At 39.0% G+C, this 27,982-nt stretch overlaps 1 protein-coding gene across 1 annotated transcript in view; it reads right to left on the bottom strand.

The window, feature by feature from the left end:
* RAB3GAP2 (RAB3 GTPase activating non-catalytic protein subunit 2) overlaps positions 1 to 27,982 on the bottom strand; it is a 94,309-nt gene that overhangs the window by 46,529 nt on the left and 19,798 nt on the right. Inside the window, exons 2-10 of the mRNA XM_012931010.3 lie at positions 21,551 to 21,615; positions 14,773 to 14,893; positions 11,920 to 12,001; positions 9,184 to 9,231; positions 9,028 to 9,103; positions 8,612 to 8,713; positions 6,346 to 6,445; positions 4,896 to 4,994; positions 1,025 to 1,173 (exon numbers count right to left, since the gene is read on the bottom strand). Of these exons, the coding sequence (XP_012786464.2) occupies positions 1,025 to 1,173; positions 4,896 to 4,994; positions 6,346 to 6,445; positions 8,612 to 8,713; positions 9,028 to 9,103; positions 9,184 to 9,231; positions 11,920 to 12,001; positions 14,773 to 14,893; positions 21,551 to 21,615 (842 nt within the window). The remainder of the gene's footprint in view (positions 1 to 1,024; positions 1,174 to 4,895; positions 4,995 to 6,345; positions 6,446 to 8,611; positions 8,714 to 9,027; positions 9,104 to 9,183; positions 9,232 to 11,919; positions 12,002 to 14,772; positions 14,894 to 21,550; positions 21,616 to 27,982) is intronic.

Below are 27,982 nucleotides of genomic sequence, written 5' to 3' on the forward strand. Positions count from 1 at the left end.
CGACTACTTCATTGACATTTCGATTTTAGTTTATATACAACCGGCTTCTATACACCTTAAAATGGCTATAGGGTACTATTCAGCTGTCTCGTGTCTATCCTCATTTTAGTATTTAGCAGTTTATAATGTTGAAGCATAATTTTGCTGAACTTGGCAGATTTCAGGATAGTCTAAACTGGCTTATAACTCTAACAAGGCATATGTCAACAGCTGAGGTGCAGAACAGTTTTAGGAGGGGCGTGCAGAGAAATCTTCAATACCTTAGTGAGGAGTAACTAATCTTTGTGTCCTACCTAATAAGGCATGTGTGGGTCCATGCTGACCGTTTTCTGTAAACAAGGCTTACATTAAAAAGTCCTGAAAGGTTGTAAAGCCTGGACTAGCAGTACTTCCAGTTTCTTTCAGAGGGCACACTAAAAACTTTATTTTAGGAGCAATAAAAAATGTTAACTACAGGTTAAAAATAAAATCATTATCAGTCTATTTTACTTTAAAATAAATCCTAAATGAGGGTAATAAGACACCATTGTTCTAGCTGGGCTAAGCATTAAGGATTTCTCATGTACTCACAAAAGATCATCCCTCCACCTCTATTTCTTGCCTTCGCTTTTCAAATAAAAATAGAAAAACAGTCTGGACAATTCTGAGGCGGCTTCTTTGTAAGTGAGAAGTAAGAGCTGCCAAATCTAACACTTAATCTTTCCCTATTTTAGGAAATAATTTTCACCTTGTACATCAAACTATAGTTGGCAGCTTCTTTGGCCTTTAAAATTTCTCATGCCTTCATATCCCTGGACGTCTGACAACATTAACAACACTGAGCTTCTGACTAACACATCAACAGGTGAAGACAACTCAGCTGCCCAAAAACTCTAGGCTTCAGGAATAAGAGCTTTGCTTCGCAGTGACTTTAGAACGGTTTTAATTAACCTGAAGAGTTAAGAAGGCTAACTGATCATATCTAATTTACACATAAGCTGAAAAGTCAAGAGCGGTTTGTTATAATTAGTGATGAAATTCATACCTCTAGAGCATAGAAGAAGCCAGTAAATGGATTGGCTCCCACGGTGATGTACTGAGACATGGCAGGAGGACTATTTTTAATTGCTGCATTAAACCCACCAATATTGGAGGCAGTCTTCATTTGATCAAAGGGGGACAGAGTCATAATTCCTAATAAATGAAAAGAAAAAAAATTCATCATTTAAATGCACTTAAACAATACTGTCATTACGGATCATTAACATTTTGTTTCACTTCCATTTTAAGATGGACCAAGATAAAAAAGCTGTGACATATGAACATAAATAAAATTTAACAGCTTCTCTTAATACAGAAGGGAGTATAAGTCACAAAATATTCAGAGGACAATCTGGGTGTAAACAGAACCAAATTTAAAACAGAATTTTAATTTATTTTAACAAAATGGCTGATGGGTGCTTTCAATCTTTAACTCCAACTATATATATGCCTTCTCACCACTTAAGCCAGACTGAGATACTTTTGGGGCAGGCATTTGGTCTTGCAGTTAAGACAAGTTTACAGAGAGGGAGAAACAGAAAGAAATCTCCCATTCACTGGCTTACTCCCCAAATGCCTGAAAAAGCTGGGGCTGAGTCAGGCTGAACTCAGGGGCCTGTAATGCCGTTGGGGTCTCCTACATGGCGGCAGGGACCCAAGTACCACGGCCATCTTCTGCAGCTTTCCCAGATGTGTTATCAGGGAGCTAAATCAGAATGTGGTAGGCAGTGTGATAACCAGCTGGCCTATCATTCTGGTATCATTTCACAGCACATTTATGTTACCGGAAAAAAAAAAAAGACATGTTGAAATGTTGATAAAGAATTACAGAGTATTTCACGTAAGAATGATGCAGTGAAAAGACCATGGCAGACACTTTGCCTTAACCCCTCTGGAGCACGCACATCCCTCCTTTCATTGGCTGCTCTCTCTCAGGGGGCAAAGTGCACAAACGATGCTGGATTCCTATTTGGTTTACACAATAGTAAGCCCCAGTAGGAGACCAAAGACGGAAAGGAGAACAGTCAGGGCTCTATTGCCCTTGCTGTCTCCCTGAAACATCACTACGGCCCTTGGTCATACTGCTTACAAGGCGCTGATTCCATTAACTGTCATCAAGTTCTGGAATTACTCCTTGTTCTCATCTTGTAAGGCCTAGGAATGCTTATAAGCTTGGCTGTTCAGAAAACTACAGGGGCCCGATGAAGTAGCCTAGCAGCTAAAGTCATTGCCTTGCACATGCCGGAATTCCATATGGGGGCTGGTTCTAATCCCGGCAGCCGCGCTTCCCATCCAGATCCCTCTTATGGCCTGGGAAAGCAGCAGAGGACGGCCCAACGCACCAGTGTGGGAAACCTGGAGAAGGCTTCTGGCTCCTGGCTTCAGATCAGTGCAGCTCTGGCCATTGTGGCCACTTGGGGAGTGAATCAGTGGACGGAAGGTCTTCCTCACTGTCTCTCCTCCTGTCAATATATCTGACTCTTCAATAAAAATAAATCTTTAAAAAAAAATGTGCCCGGCGCGGTGGTCTAGCAGCTAAAGTCCTTGTTTTGCAAGCCCCGGGATCCCATCTGGGCGCCAGTTCTCATCCTGGCATCCCCGCTTCCCATCCAGCTCCCTGCTTGTGGCCTGGGAAAGCAGTTGAGGACAGCCCAAAGCCTTGGGACCCTTCACCTGTGTGGGAGACATGGAAGAGCTCCTGGCTCCTGGATCCTAGCTTCAGATCGGCCGTTGCGGCTCACTTGGGGAGTGAATCATCAGAGGGAAGATATTTCTCTCAGTCTGTCCTCATTTCTCTGTATATATCTGACTTTGCAATTAAAAAAACTAAGTCTTTGAAAAAAAAGAAAAAACTTCAGACAGTGTACTATTGCTTGAGGCTTCCTCCTTGAACTAATCTTTATTAATAGTTTCGCTGTGTATAAGTACACCTCCTTTTAACTGCCATATTCCAAGTGTGCCACCTATCTTCTACCTTAGGTTTAAAACGCATAAAATGCACCTTTAGAAAAACTGAAAAGCGCTGGTTGTGACACTCTGATTGAGAAAAGGCTATTAATACTTGATATTATAAAATTATTTTATGAAAACATCTGTCTATACAAAGAAATATATATATATTTTTTTCTTTTTGATTTATTTTATTTTTATTACAAAGTCAGATATACTGAGAGGAGGAGAGACAGAGAGGAAGTGGAGCCGCCGGGATTAGAACCAGCGGCCATATGGGATTAAGGCGAGGACCTTAGCCACTAGGCCACACTGCCGAGCCCCCAAAGAAATACATATTACATATGAATTTACACACACTCACACAACTCCAGAAAGTCCTCAAGGATATTTGTCAAGAGGCCAATATATCTCTGGATAGTATAAATTAGAAGGAATTTTTTCTTTTTCCATTTACACATTTATGTAGTATTTGAGTTTCTTGACAAGCATTTATTATATTGTTAAGCAAAAATGTATTTTCAAGTAACATTTTCTTCCTTTCCACTCACATTTTTATTATCTTAATTCAGAAACACATTACTTTCTTTTAATCTGTAATAAGCAAAGTGGCTTTATTCTATTATTAAATTTCCAAAAATATGATACAATATTAAATTACATTAATAATGGAGCAACATGAATAAGCCTTTAAAAAACTGTGCTGAGTTGAAAAAGACACAAAAGAAGGCATTAATGTGTGGAGTTTTGGATGGTTCAACATACACAAATCAATAAACCTGATATAACGTATCAACAAAATGAAGGATGAAAATCATGACAGTGTTTCATGATAAAAAAAAAATTTATTTTAATGATACAGTTCCATAGGCTCTGGGATTTCCCCTCCCCTAACTGCCTCCCCCCACTGATTTCCTCTATATTATTACAATAGCAGAGTCCTTCAGAAGCAGTCATAACTCCATCATTCTGCTATTTAACTGCATCCTGACACTGTGGGTATGGACAGCAGAGAGAAACTCATTACTTCTTAATCAGATGACTATGGCTTTCGTAACAGCCCCAGGTTCTGTGCGTGGCTCCTGCATTTCAGTCTCTATATTGCCACTAAAGTCAATTTTTTAACAGGCAAATGTGAAGAGGTTCTCTTGCTCCGAATTCCTTAATGGTTCTCTATATTGCTAGGAGAAAAATTCCCAATGGAAATATTTAGACATTCCCCCAAATGTTATACTAGACCTTTCAGAATCTGGCTCCTCTCTACATACTGGACTTCATTCTTGTCAGTTCGCCTTGCCACTCACTGTTTGTTCGGCACACTATGCACTTCTACCGACACTTACGTACACATTGGCTAGGAATCCTTGTCTGCGCTTGCTGTCTCGGTCAACCTCTACTCACTCTTTCAACTTTAGACTGAAATCAACCTCTTATTCTCTCATCTCCTCAATGCTAGGGGCATGCTCCTCTGCTACCACTATGGTTGGCATACTTCTCTACTGTAGGAACTGTGAAATTAAATTTCATATTTCCAGATAACAGGGATCAAGCCTATCCATCTCTATATTCTTAATACCTAATACAATAAGCTCTCAAAAGGTAGCTGCAAGAAGCAATCTGCTTTTATTTATGTTCTCCTTTAAAGGTTAGATTTTTTTAAAAGACCGTACATGGTCACTATATGGACAAAATAAAAATAAAATAAAATAGTAACTTGCTTAAAACTGCAAAATCCTTTTGTTGTTGATATTAAATTCTTTAGAAGAATAGTTACAGCTTCTTAAAGACATAAGCCTAACTTTCAAATGTCCCTCTAAAGCAATGCATTTCTTCAGGTAAGAGTAACTATTCATTTCTAACACGTCGGATATGGTCATCAAAAGGTGTAAGGAGTAACTGCAAAAATTTGAACTGGAAAGGCTTACCAATGCTTGCATGATCAATAATAGTGTCAATATCTTGTAAACCCCACTTCTTATAAGCCAAGGGTGGTGGCTGTATGTGTTCATTGCCTGATGCTGTAGCTGTCAAAGAGAAAAAGTAGATAATCCAAACTAAATTATAATAGAAAAAATGAAGTGTTACAAAAACGATAAAACACAAAAATTCATTATTCCAAATTTCAACTTATGAGCCAAAACAATGAAAACAAGGAATAAACTAAGATTTATTTATGTTAAGACAATACACATAAGGTTACACTTAAAACAGCGGGTTATCACAAGAGGCTTTTAAACTGACAGGAGTATTTAAAAAGGAAAACCCTGAAGTGGAGAACCTCTGGGTACAGCACCTGGTGCCTTTACTCACTGACAAACTAAAACCCTGACATCCATGGCAGAGCACACATACAGCTAGATGTTTAACCTAGGCAACTGGGGCCAGACATGAACGGACCATGTTAACGGTAAGGTGATAGCACTGTCAAAATGTGTAAAGAAATGCCACTCTTGAACCTCAGTCCCTCCATCTAGTGAGTAACGGAAGGAAAAGCAACAGCCATCACCTCGTACCGTGGGTTCATGCACAACCTCCATATCACATATTAGAATGCTACTGAAATCTGTTTATTCTGGAAAACTTTAATAAGCATATGACAAAAACAGAACTTTCTAAAACTACAGATATAAAATTTAAGTCAAGAAAAGAAAACCTTGGAAGCAGAAATAAATACCGCAACAATTTGTGGCTAAATAATCAGAACTCTTACAATCAGCACTAAAGGGATTACTAACTTCCCAGGAGATAAACTGACTTCATGATCTTACACAGAAAATCAAAAATGGTGAAAAAGTGAATCACTGATAGCACCAACCTTATGTTACATAATTAGCTATTTTAGATTTTTCTTTTAACTAATAGAACTCTTATTGCTAATCTCTTTGAATTATTTTAAATGTTCTTAATGAAGCTTATGGCAGGTTAAATTTGAGTAATGTAAATATTATGAAAACACTGAATACAGTGAAATGCAATATTCTTTTCCAAAGATAGCATCAGAATGTAAACTATGAGTAATAACAGAATTCTTGACTGTGCAGTCTTCATCCCTAAGTCAACAACAATGGAGTTTCATACATACAGACCTCCTGCTTTCCTCTACTCAGAACTGTTCCAAACGGGCATAAAGGAGCTGATATTGACTTCCAGCTGGTACTGCCTACTAAAAAATTATCCCCCCACACACTTGCTTCTTTCTCCTTGTAAGTAGAACAATGCAGAATTATCATAAAGTACTCTCATTTCTGCAGCAGCAGGGTATTTTTAGCTCTGGTTTGAAAAACATACTTAGAAGACATATTTAACTCTATAAACAGGTCACATTAAATAAAACAAACATCAGCAGATAAATATTTCTTGCAAAAAAAAAATTACCTTTTGCTACCTGATTTCTGCAAGCACGAAGTGATTGAAAAAGGCTAAATCCATCAATAGTCACAATGGCACCTGGATATAAGATACTTAACTCTTCATTCTATTTACAAAGTGGAAAACAACACATTTTCTTAAACAGACATGCCACATAAGCATTTCTATTGACTCCTGAATGCCAAAATACGGGAATATAAAACACCCTATGACTAAACACAAAGCAGAGGCAAGCAATCAAACAGTACAATTAAATGGAAAATCAATTTTAGAATGCTTTTTGGACAGACTTCAAAATTCTCAATATGAGTTTTTATACGTGGTGAATAATGCTTTTAGGAAAAATGGTTAACAAAAATTTGCAATTTCACAAAAATTAGTCATGGTACAAACAATATATAAAAACAGGAAGAAGAAAACTCACTTGAAGTCCCAAACAATGTACACACTTAAATTTATTAATATAAGTTTGAATGAAATTATACCACGTATAGAATTTTATAACATTTATCTTAAGAGTGAAAAAAGAAAGGAAGAAGAACAGGAGGAGAAAGGGAGTAAGCCAACAGTGCATGGGTTACTCCCCACCGGGCCGGCCAGAGCCAGCAGTCAGGAACTTCATCCAGGTCTCCCACACGGATGATAGGACTCCAAACACTTGGGCCATCTTCTTTCTACTGCTTTTCCTAGGTCATTAGCAGGAAGCTGGAGGGGAAGTGGGGCAGCCAGGATACAAACCAGCGCTCATATGGGATGTCAGGCTTACAGGCAGTAGCTTTACCCTGCTATACCACCATATTTCTTATTTAATCATGTCGATGGTATTTTTGTGCCTCAGCAGATAAATAATGTTTTTGTTGTGCCATATAGTATTCAATTACATGTACCCAGAAGTGTTTAACTAGTACTCCATGGCAGACACTCAGTTTAGCTTCTTGCTTCCACTCCTGCTCTACGATCATGCTCCACATTACCAGTGTGATCTTCACTGATATGCAGATCAAACCACCCTCTTGATTAAAGCTCTCCAAAGGCTTCAATCCACATTAGAACCTTAACTTAAACATATCTGCGAAATCTGGCATATATCTTTAATATCATTTTTCCACAGCCTAATGAAATTCTATACTCATTTTCAAATGCTTAGCTCAAATCTCACATACTCAATTACATTTTCTCTTATTGTTGTCTTATTTGAACTCCCCTTCAGTAAACTTGCAGTTATTCTATCCATATATGTTAGCAATTAAGTTGGTGTTGCTTTATTACTAATTAATTTCATAGACATTAATATATTAGTCTAGTTTTTCTTACTAAATAAGTTTTTTTTCTGTAGCTCTTGTCCCATATATCATGCAACTGAAATCTATATTTGTCTATAAAAATTTATGTTTACCTGAAGTCTTTTGGAAGTAGTGAAATTGTGTGGCTTTATGTTCACTGGAAAGCAAATACAAGCACAATGCTTTGTTTTAGTGGCTCTACTTAACATTTTTTGACTATGAGATACTAAAATTTTACATGCTACCTGAAGAGAGCCTTTGCTACTCTGTCAAAGCTTTGAAAAAATATAAACTAGTTCTACTATAACTACTTAGTCTCTCTTCTGATATGATTACAAAAGTAATAGTACTATTAATAATACTGCCAGAATTTATTTCTTCTGCTATGGAAATTTTGACAACTTCAAATTAAAAAAACATACATAATACCATACCTTTGCCTATATCACTAGTAAATTCTAAAAATAACAAACTTTTATTGACTTGTAACTAAAGTATTATACTGGGATGCAAATTTCGAAATTTCAATGTCAAGACGCTTGTGACTTACACTGATATGCTTGCATCCAGTATCTGTCTCTGGCACCTGACTTCAGCTTCCTGCCAATATTGACCTCAGTGTAGCAGCAAGAAATAGCTCAAGTGGATGAGTCCTTGCCACTCACATGGGAGCCGCAGACTGAGTTCCTAGCTTCTGGCTGTTGCCTGGTTAAGTCTCAGCTGCAATGGGCACTTGAGAAGTAAATCGGCAGATGAAGATTCTGTCTCTCAAATTGTTTCTTTTTTTTTAAGTGTCTTATTGTAGCAGGAAACATAATATTTCATAAATAAAAGCAAAGATGATACTCTATTACAAACAGATTGTAGTTCTAGAATACAACAGTATGGATAACTGCTCCACAAATGATAATTTTAAGCTTCCAACCAATAAAGGGAAAAATGTTTCAGAGTAATATCATTGCTACTTTGAACAAAGCTTTTTATAATACCTGTTCAGTCACGCCAGGATGCCGGGGGATTTCATAGGTCCTGCATTTAAGCTGAAGCACTGGGTCCTCGTTCAAAAGCTGTGCAAGCAAGAGCACACCGTTCTAGGAGAAAGCAGGGAAGGGCCTTGCTTATTTTCTCACCAACAACACAGCTCAACCAAAAAGGTTGGGCCAGGCAGAGATTACAGTTTCCCCAACAGTTTTCCATGGATAAAAGGTAACCTCTTTCTAGGAAAACAACAGGTACTCTTCTATTTATGTTCTACGAAAACATTTCACCGCCTGTTCTAGCCTTCACCCTCATAAGACATTAACATCTTTCCAACCAACAAGTATGAAGTCACCAACCAGTTTAAGGGAGATGCACAACTATTACAGACAACCAGAGTTCACTGTCTGCTGAAAACTCAACTCACCTCAGTATAGAAACGTACGTAACCTGAAGTAAAACCCACCACAATGCAGGTCCAATCAGGACGTCCAGTGGAACTCCTGTTACAACAAAATTTATGATCTTAACAGCTCATAAATCAAAGGACAGAAACCAGGTAATATCTGTTTTGGTTTCTTACCTCTTTTGGCTTGCTAGTGGGATACACAGAGCACTAGTTACACATTCCCTAAAAAGAAATATAAAAATCACATGCTTACCAACTGAATTAGTTAATGATGTATATTTGTCTACAATCTGATATTAAAGACTAATCAATGATGATGATCTCTGTGGATCAGTTATATTCAATGCATACATAGATATACACTATTAGGGGCCATAACACTCATTCAGATAAATATAGTGCTATATTCATTAGTGATTAATGAAAGATAGTATATTTCATTCTGTATTGTCACTAAAAGCAGAAAAGTAAAGAATGTAAAAGTTTACTTTCACAACTGATCGTATGCAGAACTGAGAAAATCCCAAATGATGACTAGGCTGCCATTTTCTACCACCCCGTTTTCATCTGAATTACTTAATAACTTTCCTTTATCTACCTGATTAAGGCCAGGGGCTATGCAGGGGGGAGAGGAACTGCCAGTCATAGCACATGCAAATTGGGCATCTTAAAGGTCCACATTTTAGGGACTTACTGTATTTCAAATATCTGTCTTCTTATTTTATATTTTGCAGAAATTGTCCCCAGTAATCGAAACAAGTTACTTTTAATTAGGGGAAAACAGTGGGAAGGATGGGGGGAAAAGGAGGGTGGAAGGGGACATCCCTGAGCCTAAGGAACTATATCATGAAAAATAAAAACATAAAACAATAACTAAAAAAAATGTAAGTTTATTTTTGTGCAGAAAATTCTGAAATCCATGCACTTTAGGGTGTCCTCAAGTCACTGCTAGAAGAGCTGGAGAAGGTAGAGGAAAGACCGCAAGATGTTTTAGTACAATAAGAGGAAACCATACACTGAAGTAAGAATCAAGAAGAGTTCCCTTTTTTCCTTTTAAAGAAAAATCTATTTTTATTGGAAAAGCCAATTTAGAGGAAAGCAGATACAGAAAGATCTTCTATCTACTGGTTCACTCCCCAAGTGGCCACAATGGCCACAGCTGAGTTAATCCAAAGCCAGGAACCAGAAGCTTTCTCTAGATCTCCCACACAGGAGACAGGTTGCCAAGGCCTTGAGCCATCCTCTATTGCTTTCCCAGGCCACAAGCTGGGACCTGGATGGGAAGTGGAGAAGTTGAGTTATGAATCAGTGTCTGTATGGATCCTGGCACATTCAAAGCAAGGATTTAGCCACTGAACCATCATGTCAGGTCAGGAAGAGTTCTCTTTCAACCCCTCTATCCAGCTCTAAGTAGCTTAAGATGGAAAAAGAGATCTTGGTTCCCATTTGGCAGAGGGAGAGTGAGTTAAGTCCAGATCTTTAGACTTAAAATCCAGTACCATTTCTGTTATGATAAAAACAAGTATCTGGGGGCTGGCATCATGGTACAATGGGTTAAGCTTCTACCTGTGATACAAAGTTCAAGTCCTGTTTAGAATTCCATCTGCTCCACTTCCAATCCAGCTCACAGCTAATGCACCTGGGAAAGCAGGGGGAGATGGTCCGAGTGCTTGGGCTGCTGCCACCCACATGGGAAACTCAGATGAAGCCTCTGGCTCCTGGCCTTGGCCTGGCTCAGCCTCAGCAACTGCGGCCATTTGGGGAGTGAACCTTTAGGTTAAAAACCTCTCTCCGTTTCTCTCTCTCTGAGTCCTTCAAATAAAGTATTCTTGAAGACAAAAGCAGAATAAAATAGTGGCTGACCAGATTTGCTACTCTGTAGCCCCTCTCCCAAAGCTTGTACCTGACTGAATTTTTAAGAATGTCTTCATCACCCATTCCCCAAATTTAATTCCCAGAAATTAAATGTCTTCAAAATGCTTAAACTAAATGACCTAAGGAGAGATATTATAATTTATTTTGATAATAGCAGAAAACACCTACAATGTTGCAGGCATGCAGTGAACGATCTGAATTCAGTCCGGAGAAGCAGCAATGTGGCAAACTGAGCCAAGATCCTGCCCGTGACACTGGCATCTGATGTCAGAGCTCTGGTTCAAGTCCACACTGCTGTGTTTCTGATCCTGCTTGTGAATGTGCTTGGAAAAGCAGTGGAGGATGGCCCAGATAATGAGCCCAGCACCTACATGAAAGACCTGGCTGAAGCTCTGGGCTCCTTACACTTTGCCTCTCTATCTCTCTGCCACTCTCTCCTTGAAATAAATAAATAAATCTTACAAAGTCTAGAGGACTACTCATTCTGATCAGTTTTCAGCCATAAAAATGTAACTGAAATACAGTTCAGCTCAAGTTTACAGCCTTGAGCTGTTCCATCATATAACTACAACAGACAGAGTTCATGGTTTTCAAAGTTTCACAGAGCCAGTAGAAAACCCGAACATATCAACTTGCATTTCTGAAGCATTTATGGGATTTAAGAATAAATGTGCCACTGCCCCCTTTAAGTGTAACCCAAATACTAAAAAAACAGAGAGGATAATTACTGCCAGTGACTTTTTTGGATGAAAAAAAAAATCAGTAATGGCAAGCAGAGGGAAAGATACATATAAAAAGTATTTTATGAAATTATTTGTGAACTTTCCCTTAAAATTTTTTTAGAGCTTGATTTTTTTCAAAGATAGCATGATGCGGAAAATCTGCTACCTTAACCATTCTCTGCAACTTCTACAGATGGAATCTATATTTATATTTACTAATTCCAAATAATGAAACTTCCTAATAAGTTCACTTACAAGCCAATGTTAGACATATATTTCATACAGAGAGAAAAACAATTTAACTGGCACCTACCCTTCTTCAACATTTAAAGAACCACTCCAACCAACTGCAAACTGCATTTCTTCCTTTCCTTTATCACTATACTTCCATTTTGCTGAAAAAAAAAATTAAGAAAACATATTAAATAATTTTAATTATGGTATACTAAACAGCAATCTATAAATTTTATCGTTTGTCTTCAAAATGATAAATATAAAATTTAATGGCTCTTCAATCCCAGAAAGGTCAGATATCATATGTTTGCTCTAATATAATATAATATGATATCAAATCAGGACATATCATATATGAATCTTACTCTATGTTAATCAATGTTACTTCATACTTACTTGTTCCTAATGTAACAAGAACTTGTGATGTAATTTGTTAATTAACCATCCACACGAGGTGGATTGTTTATAACCACCTGAGATAGTCAGTGTCCACATATAACTGTTATTGATATGGCCCATAAACAACAAAGGCCCAGTCCTCACTGTACCTACATTAGGGCCCCAGGATACAGGAATTAACCTACAATGAAAAGTTATTTTGCAACATGGCTGGGAGATACTCCAGTGGAAGCGTGATGGACTTGGTAAAATTCACAGTGGACACACATTATGAACCTAGAGGGGAGAACAGAGGGGAGGGGAGGGAATTTGGGGAGGAGTAGGGAAGAGCCCACCGCCAACTAAATTGTATCAAAAAACAATAAAAATTTTAATGGCTCTGTATTAACTCTCTCAGGACTATTTACAGGTAAATACACAATAAAGTTCAAAATCTTATAAGATTAAAATAAAAAAAAAAACCTAGTCTCCTATGCCTAGATATCTCCCCAGTTAAGCCCATCTAATACAGTCATAGTTCTTATTTTATCTTATTTTTAACATTGTTTACATAGTTGAGTGGGATGTATGCCCATGTGGGTCTCTGAATCAGGTAGCGAGGATGGAGGAAGGTGCGTGGGACAAATGTCTCAATTTTTTCTTCACAAGGGAGAAGGGAAGAGGGTCACTTCTTGCTGTCAAACTACATCAGCATTTGAGGGTGGGGGACAGTCATTTGATGCACCTTAGAGATCCCAATCTGCAAAAGAATGTTCCAAGAGTGTTCTGAAATAGTTCTGAAATCTCATAGACTTAGAAACAACATGCACCAGGGTTGAAAAAAATCTTTCCAAGGTCTACTGACTGACCAAGTCCACCTCACTGCACATCCATAGACTCAGGTATTTGTTGCAAAGCTTGGCCAGGAGGGACTCCCAATCTGTTCTGCTTTCTATCGTCTGACAAGGCACTGGACATCCCCTGCTGGCTTACATGAGCTAGCTGTTGTGTCCCCCAGGTACATCTGGGAATGCTGTCTACTGCACAGGTATCAGCAACTGAGGAGGCCCAGGTACTCCAAGGTTGGACCACAAATCTTGTGATATTCCTTGTGGCTGAGGATTGAGTCCATTGTTCTAATTTGGGAGATCCCCAAAAAATCTCACCTGGGATGACTTAAAACTTAACTCTTGTGTGTACTAGCTAATGTAGGGTCAGGTTTAGTCGGTCACCTGCACCATTCAATGCACATGCTGGCGGATACAGCTGCCTGGTCAGTTCCACTCCTATCCTGATCTGTCTTGAAAACCGAGGGGTGCTGTGGCCTAACCCAGCCCACCTACTACAGGCCCAGTCTTCGTGTACTTCAGTGGGTGCCATAGCCTTGTCAGGGCCACCTCTAATACCTCCACGAGGCCCACTCTCAGGCACAATTTTTGCAAGTGTCAGCAAGCCAGCATTTGCTGCAGCCTAGCCTTATCCATTCTGCATCTCATCTGGCTCTTGTGCACATCCATGGGAGCTACAGCTTAGCTCAGCCTGAGCTGCCTTCAGATCTGGCCCACATATATGCTTACGGGTGCTGCCACCTTAACCAGCCTGGCTTGACCCCAGCCCTTGGCTCTCATGCTCACTAGCAAGAGCTGCAGCCCAGCAGGAGAGTGCCCACAGTTGTTCTGCTAGACATGCTCCCAGCCCTGTTACTTTGATCAGCTAAGTTTTTCATATCCTATGTATCCCTCAAGTCTTCATTAAAAAAAAAAAAAAAAACAAAAAACAGATTTGTTCTTTTATTTGGAAGGTAGACATATATATATATATATATATATATATATCTGTCTCTCTCATATATATGAGAGAGAGAGAGACAAATATCTTTCATTTGCTGGTTGACTCTCCAAATGGCTACAACAGCAGGAGTTGGGCCTCTGAAGCCAGAAGCCAGGAGATCCTTCCTGGTCTTATGGGTGCAGTGACCTGAGAACTTGGGCCATCTTCCACTGATTTTCCAGGCACATTAGCAGGCCATTGCATTGAAAGTGGAGTAGCTAGCATTTCAATCAGTACCCATGTGGGATACTGGTGCTGCAGACGGCAACTTTATCCACTATGCTACAGAACTGATGCCCCCAAATCTTCATTCTAATCTTCAACAAAAATTGTGAGTTTAAAACTATGTTCAAAACAGAAAACTGCTAATCTATAGTATGAATGCAAAAATTATAGTTGAAAATCACATCACTCGTATTAATACTGTCAAGGGCTTGGTGACTGCCCCTTGAAAAGAACTGGGCAATGCCCAGGACTGCCTCTGAAATGGCACAAAAGGAAAGGCAAAATAAGAAAATGAAAAAAGGAAAGGAAGAAAGGAAACCATAAAGGAAACAAGCAGGAGGAAAGAAGGAAGGAGAGTAAGGATTTAGGAAATTTTACACGTAATACCAAAATTACAGACGCTACTGCATAATGCATGCAATAGGAATGACATTTTTTCTACCTAATTTTCTGTTTTACTCAATACATTAAAGACGAGTTAAAAGAATATGGTACTTACACACTAGAAACACAGCCTTCTGCTCCCGAGCTATAACCATCAGATCACTGGTTGGAGATAAGGATAACACACAATCTTGAAGCCAGAAAGTTTTCTGTGCTTTGCAAGCATTCCCTTCTTCCTACGGATAAAACAACAATTATTGTATATGTAAAAACAAAGTTCTCCACTCTACTTGTTCAGACTGAAGAACAAGGAAGCAAAAAAGGAAAAAAAAATTTTCCCAGTTCTTTAATAGAGTTTTATAGTAACGTTTATCAAAACATGTCAAAGATGACCAACAAACAATATCTATCACAAATCTTATTTGAATATCAATGCATGTTTTTAAATATAAACAAATATAAAATAGCAAGGTACTAAAAGAATGCTACACAGGGAATCACTTAGGAATGATTTAGTATTGAACAAGTTAGCAAATAATCCTATATAGAGAGATGAATTTGGTAATTACAGTTAGCAAACAAAAAATCATGTTTATTATGGTTATAGGACTGATAAAAATGTTTAAGAAAATGTGATGCCTCTTTCTTTTTACTTGAGTTGCAAAGTGTTGTTTTTTTTTTAATTTATTGTATAGGTAAATTTCCATTGTTAAAAAAATTCAGGCCTGGCGTGGTAGCCTAGTGGCTAAAGTCCTCACCTTGCACGAGCTGGGATCCCATATGGCCACCGCTTTTAATCCTGGCGGCTTCACTTGCCATCTAGCTCCCTGCTTGTGGCCTGGGAAAGCAGTCAGGGACGGTCCAAACCCTTGGGACCCTGTACCCCTGTAGGAGACCTGGAAGAAGCTCCAGGCTTCTGGCTTCAGATTGGCTCAGCTCTGGCCGTTGTGCTATTTGGGGAGTGAATCATTGGATGGAAGATCTTCCTCTCTCTCTTCCTCTCTGTTTATCTGACTTTGCAGTAAAAATAAAAATTCAAAAAAAATTTAAAAATTCAACAGAAATAAAAGTTTTCTTTCTTTGAAAGGTCTCTCTCAACTCTGTACTCTAACTACCTAGTTACTGTAAAGATGACCACTCCAAAAGTTCTTACATGTGTGTCCAGAGATAGTTTAAGCATATGTGAGCAAATTTATTTGTTACCCTTTTCCTCTTTTTCTTACAAGAATGGCGGTATAATAAACACATATTTTGATAATTTGCTTTTTTCTCAATATATATCTTAGACCTCATTTCTCAAGAAGTTTTTTTTAAATTCTTTTTAATGGCTGCAAAGCATTCCATTTCATGGATACACCATAATTCACTTAACTAGCCACTACTGATGGGTATTTGTGTTCGTTAGAACCTTTTGCAGTAAAAGCAATTAATGATACAATGAATAACATTATTCAGCTGTCTGTCTGTGTTGGAATATATCAGTAGGAAAAATTCCTGGAGGTAAATTGCTGGATTAAAGGCAATATTCTCAATAGATGCAGAGAAAGCATTCGATAAAATCCAATACTACTTCATGCTAAAACCCTAAGCAAGCTAGATGTAGAAGGAATATTCTACAAAACAATCCAAGCAATGCAGGAAAAACCCAACACCAGCATCATACTGTATGGGGGAAAACTGGAAGCTTTGTCACTAATACCTGTAACTACACGAGGTTGTCCATTTTTTTTTTAAAGCTTTATTTATTTTATTACAGCCAGATATACACAGAGGAGGAGAGACAGAGGACGATCTTCCGCCCGATGATTCAGTGCCCCAAGTGAGCCGCAACGGGCCGATGTGCGCCGATCCAAAGCTGGGAACCTGGAACCTCTTCCAGGTCTCCCACATGGGTGCAGTGTCCCAATGCATTGGGCCGTCCTCAACTGCTTTCCCAGGCCACAAGCAGGGAGCTGGATGGGAAGTGGAGCTGCCGGGATTAGAACTGGCTCCCATACGGGATCCCGGGACTTTCAAGGCGAGGACTTTAGCCGCTAGGCCACGCTGCCGGGCCCGAGGTTGTCCATTCTTACCACTGCTACTCAACTAGCTGCAACTATTATACAGGAAAAAGAAATCAAAGGACTACAAATTGGAAACTGCAAAGTCAAATTATCTCTGCCCACAGGTAATATGATTCCATACATAGAAGAACCAAAAGACTCAATAAAAAAACTATTGGAACTTATAGATGGGTTTGGCAAGGAAGCTAGACACAAAATCAATGAACATAAATTGATGGCCTTAGTACACACAAACAATTCTATGGTCAAGAAAGAACTTGTAAGATCAGTCCCATTCAAAATAGTGGAAAAGAATTGTAAACATTTTGGAACAAACCTACTAACGATGTGAAGGACCTCTATGAGGAAAACTACAGAACACTAGAGAAAGAATAAGACATTTAAAGATGAAAAACTTTGTGGATTTATACTTGCAGATTTATAAAATTAGCATAATCAAAATGTCCATATTATTCAAAGTAATCTACAGACTCAATGCAATTGGAATCATAACCTAACAACATTCCTTTCAGTGCTAGAAAACACAATGTAAAAACTCATGCAGAAACAGAGGAGACTCCGAACAGCCAAAGCCCTCTTAAACAATAAAAAAGAAGTAGGAGGAATCACAATATCAGTGATATTCGAAACAGTCCGGTACGGGCACAAAAACAGTGCAGATCAATGGAATAGAATAGAAACCATCAAAAGCATAGGCAGTTAAAGCCAAAATAAACTAATGGGACTCAGTAGCTTCTGTACAGGAAGCGTAATGATCAATAAAGTGAGAAGGTAACCAACAGAATGGGAGAAAATCTGTGCACACTACACAACAGATAGGGGACTAATATCCAAGATCTATCAAGAGCTTCAGAAACTCAACAACGGCAATATAAGCAACCCTGTTAAGGAATGGACAAAGAATATAAACAGAGATTTTTCAAAAGATGAAATTCAAAAGGCTAATGGTCACATTAAAAAAATAATGCTCAGGTTCCCTAGCTATTAAGGAAATGCAAATTAAAACTACAAATGAGGTTCCACCTAACACCAGTGAAAATGGCCTACATACAGAAATCAGCAAACAACAACTGTTGGCGAGAATGTGGGGGAAAAGGTACAACCACTTGGGGAGTTAGTCAGGGGAGTGCTCAAATGAAAACTGATCTACCATATGACCCAGCCATCCCACTCCTGGGAATATATCCAAAGAAAACGAAATCTACATTTAAGAGTACGATCTGCAATCACAGATTCACAATAGTTAAGACATGGAATCAACCCAGACACTCATCACCTGAGGAATGGATAAAGAAATTGTGGTAAAGCTACTCGATGCAATACTACTTCACCAGAGGAATAAAATTTTGTCATTCGCAACAAATGGTCCCAGCTGGAAACCATTATGCCTAGTGAAATAAGCCAGTTCTAAAAGCACAAATATCTTATGTTTTCTTTAAGACAACCAATAAGTACCACTACACACACATATATAAAAAAACAAAAACATATAACACATATATAAATATAAATGAAGTATACAAAGTAGACTACGCTGAAATGTTTTCTTGTTCTTAATCTTCCCATAGGAGTTTACATAAATCTTTACTCCATGAACATGCCTTGATTTCTTAGCATACAGTGCTCTGATTTTTTTCTTCCAACCTATTCTACTCATTTTCCCCAATTTAATATTGACACAAGGTAAATACTTCAGAGAGGGTTTTAGAAACTGATTATTCTGGGGGCGAGTGCTGCGGCAGAGCATGCTGTTCCTCCATCTGTGGTGTCTGCATCCCATATGGGTGTCGTTTCAGTGGTGCTACTTTGGATCCAGCTCCCTTATGTTAATATGGGAAAGAGGCAGAGGATGGCCCAAGTGCTTGGGCCCTATATCAATATAGAAGACCGAGAAGAAGCTTCTAGCTTCCCAGCTTTGCACCAGCCCAATTGTGGCTGGTGTAGCCATTGGGGAGTGAATCAGCAGATCTCTGTGTGTCTCTTCCTTCTCTCTGTAATTCTGCCTTTCAATGAAAATATATAGATAAATAAATATTTAGGAGAAAAAAGAAAGAAAACAAAACCGTTTATTCTTGTACTAGTTTGTTCATATCAAATTTGCTTGTAATTTGAAATAATTTATTTGGGGAAAGAACAGGAGTCCCACTTGACTTCTGGACACTCACACCTGTATTTGGTAGGGACAGGTGGTAGAGGATTTAAAAAAAGAAACACTTTTTGGAACAACGCTAGCTTGAAAAAAATTTAGTACGGTTTTTAGAAATTTTGAGAATATATCTGACTCCTTAAAAATCGCCCCTAAGAATGATACTCTGCTGGTTCTGCCCTCAGACCAGACAGGATCTCCTAAGAAGCCGAGGAACTTGATTGAACTATAAGATGCTGGACTGTATGTTTAGTATACGCTTGCAAAGAGGAAATCTCAACTGAACTTGAACTGTGGTTATGCAACAAGGTGGAGGAATCCACCATGGGGGGTGGGAAGAATCCCAGTACCTATGAAACTGTGTCACATAATACAATGTAATTAATGAATAAAAAAAAAAATCGCCCCTAAGAATTAGTGAATGCTTACTTGGCTAGCTGCTTACTAAAATTTACAGGTGATTCAAGAAGGCACGGATGATTGCTTCTTGGCCTTCTGGCTAAGATCAGGTAAACAAGACACTGATAATGTCAGAATTTGATGTAATGACACTAAAATATTTCTCTGCTTTTTTCACAATGCCCACAGAGAAGAACTGATTGGTACAAATGTGAAGCATGAGAAGCCAGATTCTCTAAAAAATATTCAAGTATTTTATTTCTGCCATAAATGTTTGCAGTTCACCTACAAAGAATAAACTTGGATGTATTGTGAATTGGAATCAAGGTAACTGTTCCAAACCAACCTGGCTATAATGGTAGTTTCAAACATTAACAAAATAAAGAGAACAATGCCTATTGCCATTTGGAAATACAAGCATTTCCTAATCACGTTTCCTGTATTGAATGCTACCCAACAGATCAAAAGAAGTTATTCTTGATTTTTTTATTTCACCTCATTTTTCATAAACAACTCATGGGAGAATCTTGTTACATTCTAAACTTACCCTAAATTGGTTTCTTATTTTCACCAATGTCATCTTAATGAAAGCAACTCTCATTTTAAAATAGCCTGCTAATTGGTCTCCCTGCTTCCATTTTTGTTCTCTACTTCAGACCAGTCCAAAACAAACAAACAAACAAACACCCTCCATCCAACCAGCTTCCTGCTCTGACCCCACCATGAGGAAGCCTTCTCAGCTACACACCACATTGGCCTTCTCTGTATTTCTTAAAACTCTTAAGTTCATTCTTGCTTTAGAGTCTTTGTATGAAATGCTTCCCTGCCTTAAAATGCTCTTTGCCACATCTTTGCTGATTTCATGTGGTTTTGTAGATCTCAGTTTAAATGGCACACTCTGTAAAAACGCCTTCTTTAAACAGTCTGTAGGAGTCACCTTGGTCACTTGCTATCACAATCGCCATTTGTATTCTCTGCATACCTGTCATTATCATTCGATACTTTGCATGTTATTTCTCTCTCCTCACTAGAATATAAACCCGTAGGAACAGGGAATACAAGAAAATCTAACCTATATACATGAGGTTGCAAAAAACTAAAACTCAAGCATTTAGTTCTTTCCTAATATACATTTTCATGAGCTCTTTGAAGACAGTTTATATGAATTCAAAAAATTTTGGCACCAAGAAAAACTTGCCTTTCAATTTCATTTTCCATGTCTCAAGTAGCTACAGTTCATTCTTTCTTGAGAAAAGATAGTGATTTTGTCAATTCCTCCCCTGTGAAGTCATGAGCCTCAAGAGAAGCAGACCCTGACTGAGTGGAAAAAAAAAAAATCTCAAATCCCTTGTGAGTAATTAGTTCATAAATGAGCCTGTGTTCCAAGAAAATACAAGGCAAGATTTAGTAAATGTTCTTAGGAAAGTTTCTTCTTGCTTAAAGAGTGACAGAAAGTGCAAGCCTTCTTCCGCTTCTAGTCATGAGTGAATATGATTGCCACGTGTGCTACATCAGTTACACAAACAAGCCTCAGGATGAAGTCAACACAGTAGAGAAAGCAGATAAGTGCTTGAGGACATGCTTGATTATTCTCACCAGACAAGTTCTAGTTTTCTATTACTCAGAGGTATACTAACATATACAAGGACTTTGTCTATCTCATCCATGGCTAAATTCTAGTACCTACAAAAGTGCCTAGTATTTAATGGCTACAGAAAATTTTTAAAAGATTTATTTATTTTTATTGGAAAGTCAGATATAAGGAGAGGAAGATCCTCTATCTACTGGTTCACTACCCAATTAGCTGCAACGGCTGGAGCTGTGCCAATCTGAAGCCAGGAGCCCAGAGGTCCCTCGTAAATTAACAAACTGGGAAGATGATGGCTGACAGGCACGCATATGGTGCTTGGGAAGGCAGCTTCCTGCACTGGGAAGGCAGCAGAGGATAGCTCAAATACTTGGGTCCCTGCTATCCACGTGGGGTAGTCTGATGGAGTTCCTATCTCCGGGCTTTGACTGGCCTTGCTCCAGCAGCTGGAAGCATCTGGGGGAATAAACAAGTAGATACACAAACAGATGGGCAGATAGATACCTTTTTCTTGCTCTGCCTTTCAAAATAAGTAAATATATTTAAAAGCAGAACAGTTATCTAATAGTTAATGACTACTAATCACAAAATGTCCTTGACATAAATTTTAAAGTGTCAATGTAACACTGAAATGTCACCATCCTTACAAAAGGAAGATGTAATAATCAAGTGGCACGTGTGCAGCTGTAAAACTTACAGGTTCTTGAGCTTCTGTTTCGTCCCATGCTCCCCAGCCATCATCTTCCCAGTTTGTTGATTTACCTATTTTAAAAAAGATCAAAAGTGGTTAGGTACAATATAAGGCTTATACAAAATACACAATATTTTCTTTAGAGATAATAGAACTAACCCCTGCATAATACTGAGATGCAGGAAGAAAACAATGGTAAACTATGTTATACCCATTTTCTGTTACGTGTAAAAACAGTCAGGAAATATCTAACCTGATGAATTCCCAAATCTATTAATAAATCTGTTTGCAAGTAATTTATATTTTAACAAACTATCAAGTTTTATTTATTTATTTATTTGACAATCTTGACATAATTAGGGTAAAAAGGTTCAAGCACTACAGGAAGATGGGCAAGACTATAATTTCCATATTGTTTCCCTAATACATCTGATGTAAAAGCGGATTTTAAGGCAGAAGCCCCACCCAGTCTCCCACCCACCCGAGGTCCCGGATGTGGGGCATGCTCCGAGGGTCTTGATCAAGTGGTTTTGATAGTTAAACAGTTCTGAATTGCTGCCACTCTCACCACTCCAAGCACCACAAGGTCGTTGAAGAATCCACTGATTGACATAGTCCATCACGGAGTCTCTGTTTGCCCAGTTTTTCACTGCCAACATATAGCTGAGGTGGTTGATTGACTTGTTCTGTCCTCTGTCTTTTCTTGGTTAGGGTTCTGAGTCCAGAAGCTCGACTGGGGGGATCCCCAAAGAAACTTTGTCTGAGGTGTTCCCAGAACAGATTTTTGTATGTACTAGCAAGCATAGGGCCCGACACAGTCCATTGCCCTGATCAGCTGGTGGTTACAATTGCTGGGTTGGTTCTGTTTCCATCCTTGTCTTCCACTGGAACCAACGGGTGTTGCAGTCCAGCCTGGTTCTACTCAGCACATACTTGGCCCTCACACAAACCATGTGGGTTGCAGCCTAGTCGGAGCGGCTCACAATAACCCCCACCAGGCGCGCCCCTTGCCCTGGTTTGCCAGTATGTGTGGCAGACTAGTCCAGTCTGTCCCACATCCCCTTCTGCTCTCATACATGTCAATGGGTATTAAAACAAACTATCAAGTTTTATACACATTTAAATAAAACTGAAAGGGTGACTTAAAAAATCTAAAACACGATAAATGTTTGCTACTTAAACATTAGACAAATATAAAACAAAAAACACACCTAAAATTTCACAGTCTTAAAAAGTTATTTTTTTTCAAAGGCAAATTACAAATAAAAAAAACCCTAATTTTTCAATCAGAATCACCTTGCTTTTTGTAAGATTTATTTATTTTTACTGGAAAGTCAGGTTTACAGAGAGAAGGAGAGACAGAGAGGAAGATCTACTGGTTCACTCCCCAAATGGCTGCAACAGCTGGAGCTGAGCCCATCTGAGGCCAGAAGCCAAGAGCGTCCTCCTGGTCTCCCATGCAGTTGCAGGGTCCCAAGATTTGGGCCATTCCCTACTGCTTCCCAGGCCATAAGCAGGGAGGAGCTGGAAGGGAAGTGGAGCAGCCAGTGCCCATACTGGATCCTATAGCATGCAAGATGATGACTGTAGCCACTTGGCTACCACGCTGGGCCCAGAAATCACCTTACTTTTATACAACATCTCTTATATTGATTTTATTTAAAATTTTTATTTATTTAAGAGGCAGAAACACATGCTATATACAGAGAGCTCCCATCCACTGGTAACCTCCTCAAATACCTCCAACAGCCAGGGCTGTGCTAAGGTCAAAGTCAGGAGCAGGGATTTCAACCCAGGTCATCATGTGGGTGGTGGAAGCCTGAGGATGTGAGCCAATACTGATGCCTCCTGGGGTTTTGCAGGGAAATGGAAACAGGAGCCTAAGCCAAGAACTGAAGGTGTTTCAATGTGGGGCTGCCAGTATCTTATCACTTGGCTTTGCTCTTGAAATTGATTTTTTTTTTAAATATGGGAACATTGTCTCAGATTAAAAGATTAAAAGAGAGTTGACAATGTAATAAGAATTAAAATTCCAGATATGTTTAGATAATGACCCCTTCTATTTATGCTACCTTTTATACAGGTCTCTTCAAATTTACCCAAAGATATAAAACTATCATTTTCTGAGCAGCTATTTTGAGACAAGCTTTAGATATTTCATACAAATTATCTTAAATTTTAAAAGCTGATAAACTTCAAAGAAAACATTAAGCCCGAGAATCAGACTAATTTTAAAATGTAAACTGATGTAATGTAGTTTAAGTACCTAATGTTTGCTCAAATCCTATATCCAGCACTTCCTGGCTTTTGTCCTAGGGCAGTTATCATATGGCCATCTATAACTTTAATTAGCTGACCGACCATATGACCACAGAAAATTACAGTAGAAATATCATGGTGGTTGTTAGAATTTGAGTCAAACAGCATAATAAAATCCTCGGGGGATTATAAATCACCAATGCTGACCATCAAGATTTACATAAATGTATAACAGCTATAGAATAGAAAAACAAACAAAAAAATACCATATCTAAGCAATCAGATTTAAAATTTTTTGGAAAATTAATGTAATACATGGACTGAGCCTGATGGCTTATGGTAGAAAGAAAGCAATTAGGACTTTGACTTACATAAAGTTTTAGCAATTGGCTAAAAAAAATATATGTGATTAAAAAAAGAAGAAGAAGAAACCCGTTACCTGGAATCATTGCTCAATTAGCTTTGTGTAACATTACAATTCTTTCCAGTTAAACCCAAATAATTACCTCTGAATACATCAAGCACATTGTTAGACATATATTGAGTCCTAAAATAGCATTATCATTTGTTTAACACCACACAATTTTAAAAGATCTCCATATACAAGTCAATCAACAATTTAACCAACACTCTGCTAAACACCATGTGCTAAACTCTGTAGTAGCAGCCAAGAAAAATATGACTATATCCCTTACTCTTAAAGAATTCCTGCTGTGGTGTAGGATTCCAGCAAACATCTAATTGTAATAATGTGATAAATACTGTAACTAAATACAATGGGAACTCTGAGAGGGAGTGAAAGAAAGTAGAACACCAAAAATACATGGAGGAATCATCCAGGTTTTTAAAATACAGCTCAGAACTTTTCAAACACGGTTAGAAAAAAGTCAGTAGGAGTAAGAAAAATGCAGAGGCAGAAAGATGCAACATATGTGACAACAACTGAACATCTCTTGATGTCTAAGTGATTTACAAATACAAAATCACTTCACATTCCAGGAACAAAATACATAGTGCAACTTTCGTTCAAGTCTGCCTAAGCTCCAAAACCAATGCTCCTAAGTATTACTGACTTGATTCTACTATGTCTAAAGAAGGGTAAGTGTAGGGAAGAGAGAGGTTTATGTTTAAGGCCAGAAGTGAGATGGCTCTTTTTTTTATTATTAAAAAATATAAATATTCCTTAGATACTGAGATTTAGAGATTTTTTTTCAACTGAAAAATCAGTTTGTCCATTGGCACTTTAGTTAGGTAATCTATTTGGCTCATGTTTCCACTGCAAACAACTTCTTTACTGTGTATTGATGGCAGGCAACCAGGCCAGTCCATTTTGATTTAGAATGCCCATTCTCTTGAAAGATAAATCAAAGTACAAAGAAAAACAATTCTGAAGCCCATAATTCAATTTTAAAATTGTCATAAAAATAACATATGTTAAACTACTGCATCCCCAAAAGACCCTGCAGAATAGAATTTAAAACCCTTCAGGATAGTCAGATAATCATTCATTCAACAAACTCCATCTTTTATGTGTTGGGCATTGTGCTAAGTGGTACTGCATACAAAAGCAAATAATTAAAAAAAAAAACTTACTTTACACCCATCACCTTTGTAGAAAGCCATACAGAATAAAAATACAAAATCTGTGGTTATTTCCCTCCACGGTGACTAAAAAGTCCCTGACTCAAACCACAAATGACTCACACAACTGATGCCGGCAGGTTTTACAGCTCCTGCCCCTGCAGATGCAGTATCTATTCCACAACTCAAATCATTCAAGAAGAAAAATACCTACACTTTTTGAGAGATACCTGTGCTCAACAGGGTTTACCATTTTTCATTACTCTTGGCTAGAGACCTCTCAACAAGGGAAGGAGAAGTGGCATTGTGGCATTAACAGGCCAGGCTGCTGCTTCAAGTGCTAGCATTCTCCAACAGGTGGAAAATTTACTTCTTACTTTGTCTCTTTTTCTGTCTCCCTGCCTTTCAAATAAGTAAATCTAAGAAAATGTAAGGCTATAAACTGATGTTTTAGGAAAGTGGAATAACACTATTATTCAAATAGGTTAAAGCTGTTAAGTACAGATTGCTCTAGAATTTATAGTAATATTTTAAAGCTGAAAGGTGGGCCTTTCATCTTCCAGTAATTCACCAAAATGACAGATACAAAAGGTAAAGTGGAGAGGCACCTGTTACATGTTCTCCAGGCCTTTTAGGAAACATGGAGTTGTTCCTTTGGCCACATACATAGGCATTTACAAGACAGGTAACACTGAAGATGTCAGAGGAATGGGTACTATTCAAAAAGGAATGCCCATAAATGTTACCATGGCAACACTGGAAGAGTCTACAATGTTATCCAGCATGCTGTTGGCATTGTTGTAAACAAACAAGGGCAAAATTTTTGCAAAGAGAATAAATATGGAGCATATTAAACACTCTAAGAGCCAAGACAGCTCCTGAAATGAGTCAAGGAAAATGATCAGAAAAAGAAGTAAGCAAAGAGAAAGTATCTGGGTTCAACCAAAGTGCCAGCCTGTTCCACGCAGAGAAACTCACTTTGTCAGATGCCATGAAAATGAACCTGAGCTGTTGGAGCCCACTTCCTACGAATTGGTGGCATAACAAGTATGAAATAAAAATAAAGGACCAAAACCAAAAACCCTGATAGATGGGAAATATTTGTAAACTGAACACGACCTGTGTGGCTATTTCTGCTCAGCATCAACAATTCATCTTTTTGCAGCCTTTTACTAAAAAGGCTGATATTGTTTCACATGCTGCTAGTTGGTGGCTTTGTCAGTTAAAATCACACTTGACCAAAAATATTTCTTATGTATTCACATTATGCAAGCAGGTCAACTACACTGCTTAGAGGGAGGAAAAAGGATGGTTCAATATTGAAAAAAAAAAAGCTAATGAATATCTAATAGTCATTCATGTAATGACATTTATTGAAGCACAGTAGGAACAATGGATCATTAGGAGTGATCGTCTTCTTAAAGATTTATCTATTGTTTATTGGAAAGGCAGATTTACAGAAAGGAGAGACAAAGATCTTCCAACCACTGGTTCACCCTCCAAATGGTCACAATGACCAGAGCTTAGCTGAGTTGTTCTGAAGCCAGAAGCCAGGAGCTTCTTCCAGATTTCCCAGATCTCCCATATGGGTACAGAGTCCCAAGGTTTTAGGCTATTCTCTGCTGCTTTTCCAGGCCACAAGCAGGAACTGGATGGCAAGTGCAGCAGCCAGGAAATGAACTGGTATCCATCTGAGATCCTGGTGCTTGCAAAGGGAGAATTTGCCAACTGAGCCATCGTTCTCATGCTCACCAGTGGGAGCAGTGGCCTAGCAGAAGAATCCCTCCCAGCCCCCCAACCCCTGGGTCTCACATGTGCTGGTGAGTGTTGTAGCCCAGTCTGGCATGACCCACCTCACCTCGGCATTTGTCAGTGGGTGCTGCAGCCTGGCCAAGGCCAGTCGGCTCGCTGTTTCAGCTCCTGCTGATGGCTTCCTGAACCGAGCCCAATCTAGCCAGCTCCCAGTCTCAGCCCTAATGTGAACTGGCTGGTGTTGCAGCCCCACTGAGTCTGTCCTACACCCCATCCTGGATATAGGATGTGCCAGGGGGAGTTATAACCTGCCCCAGCCTGATCCACCACCAGACTTGACCCACAAGTATGCCGGCGGTACTGTAACATGGCCTGGTCTGGGCTGCTCTGACAGAGGAGTTCTCCAAGCATCTCTATCAGGTCTCCTCCCAGTGGCAGATCTTGCACATACCAGTGGGTGCTTGTTCCAGCCCAACCTAGACCACCTCTTGTCCTGGCAGAAACAATAGCTTTGCACATGTAGCCCACATCCATTCCAGTTCTTACTGCTGGGTGCCACAGCCCAGCCACACCTGGTCCACATTCAGACACAGCTTTCGTGTGGTTCAGCGGGGGTAGAGACCTAATCCAGCCCAACCAACACCCATCCTGGCTCGTGTGGTTCAGCAGGGGTAGAGACCTAATCCAGCCCAACCAACACCCATCCTGGCTCTCATGAGCACCAGTGGGTGCTGGAGTATAGCTCAGTCTGATGTTTCCCAGACCCAGTCCACACCCGTGCCAAGAGACACTGCAGTCATGCCCAAACCATATTGCTGCCCCCATTCCGGCCCTCACACTCATCAG

This window comes from Ochotona princeps, chromosome 10 (genome assembly GCF_030435755.1).
Source record: "Ochotona princeps isolate mOchPri1 chromosome 10, mOchPri1.hap1, whole genome shotgun sequence".
NCBI classification, from domain to species: Eukaryota; Metazoa; Chordata; class Mammalia; order Lagomorpha; family Ochotonidae; genus Ochotona; species Ochotona princeps.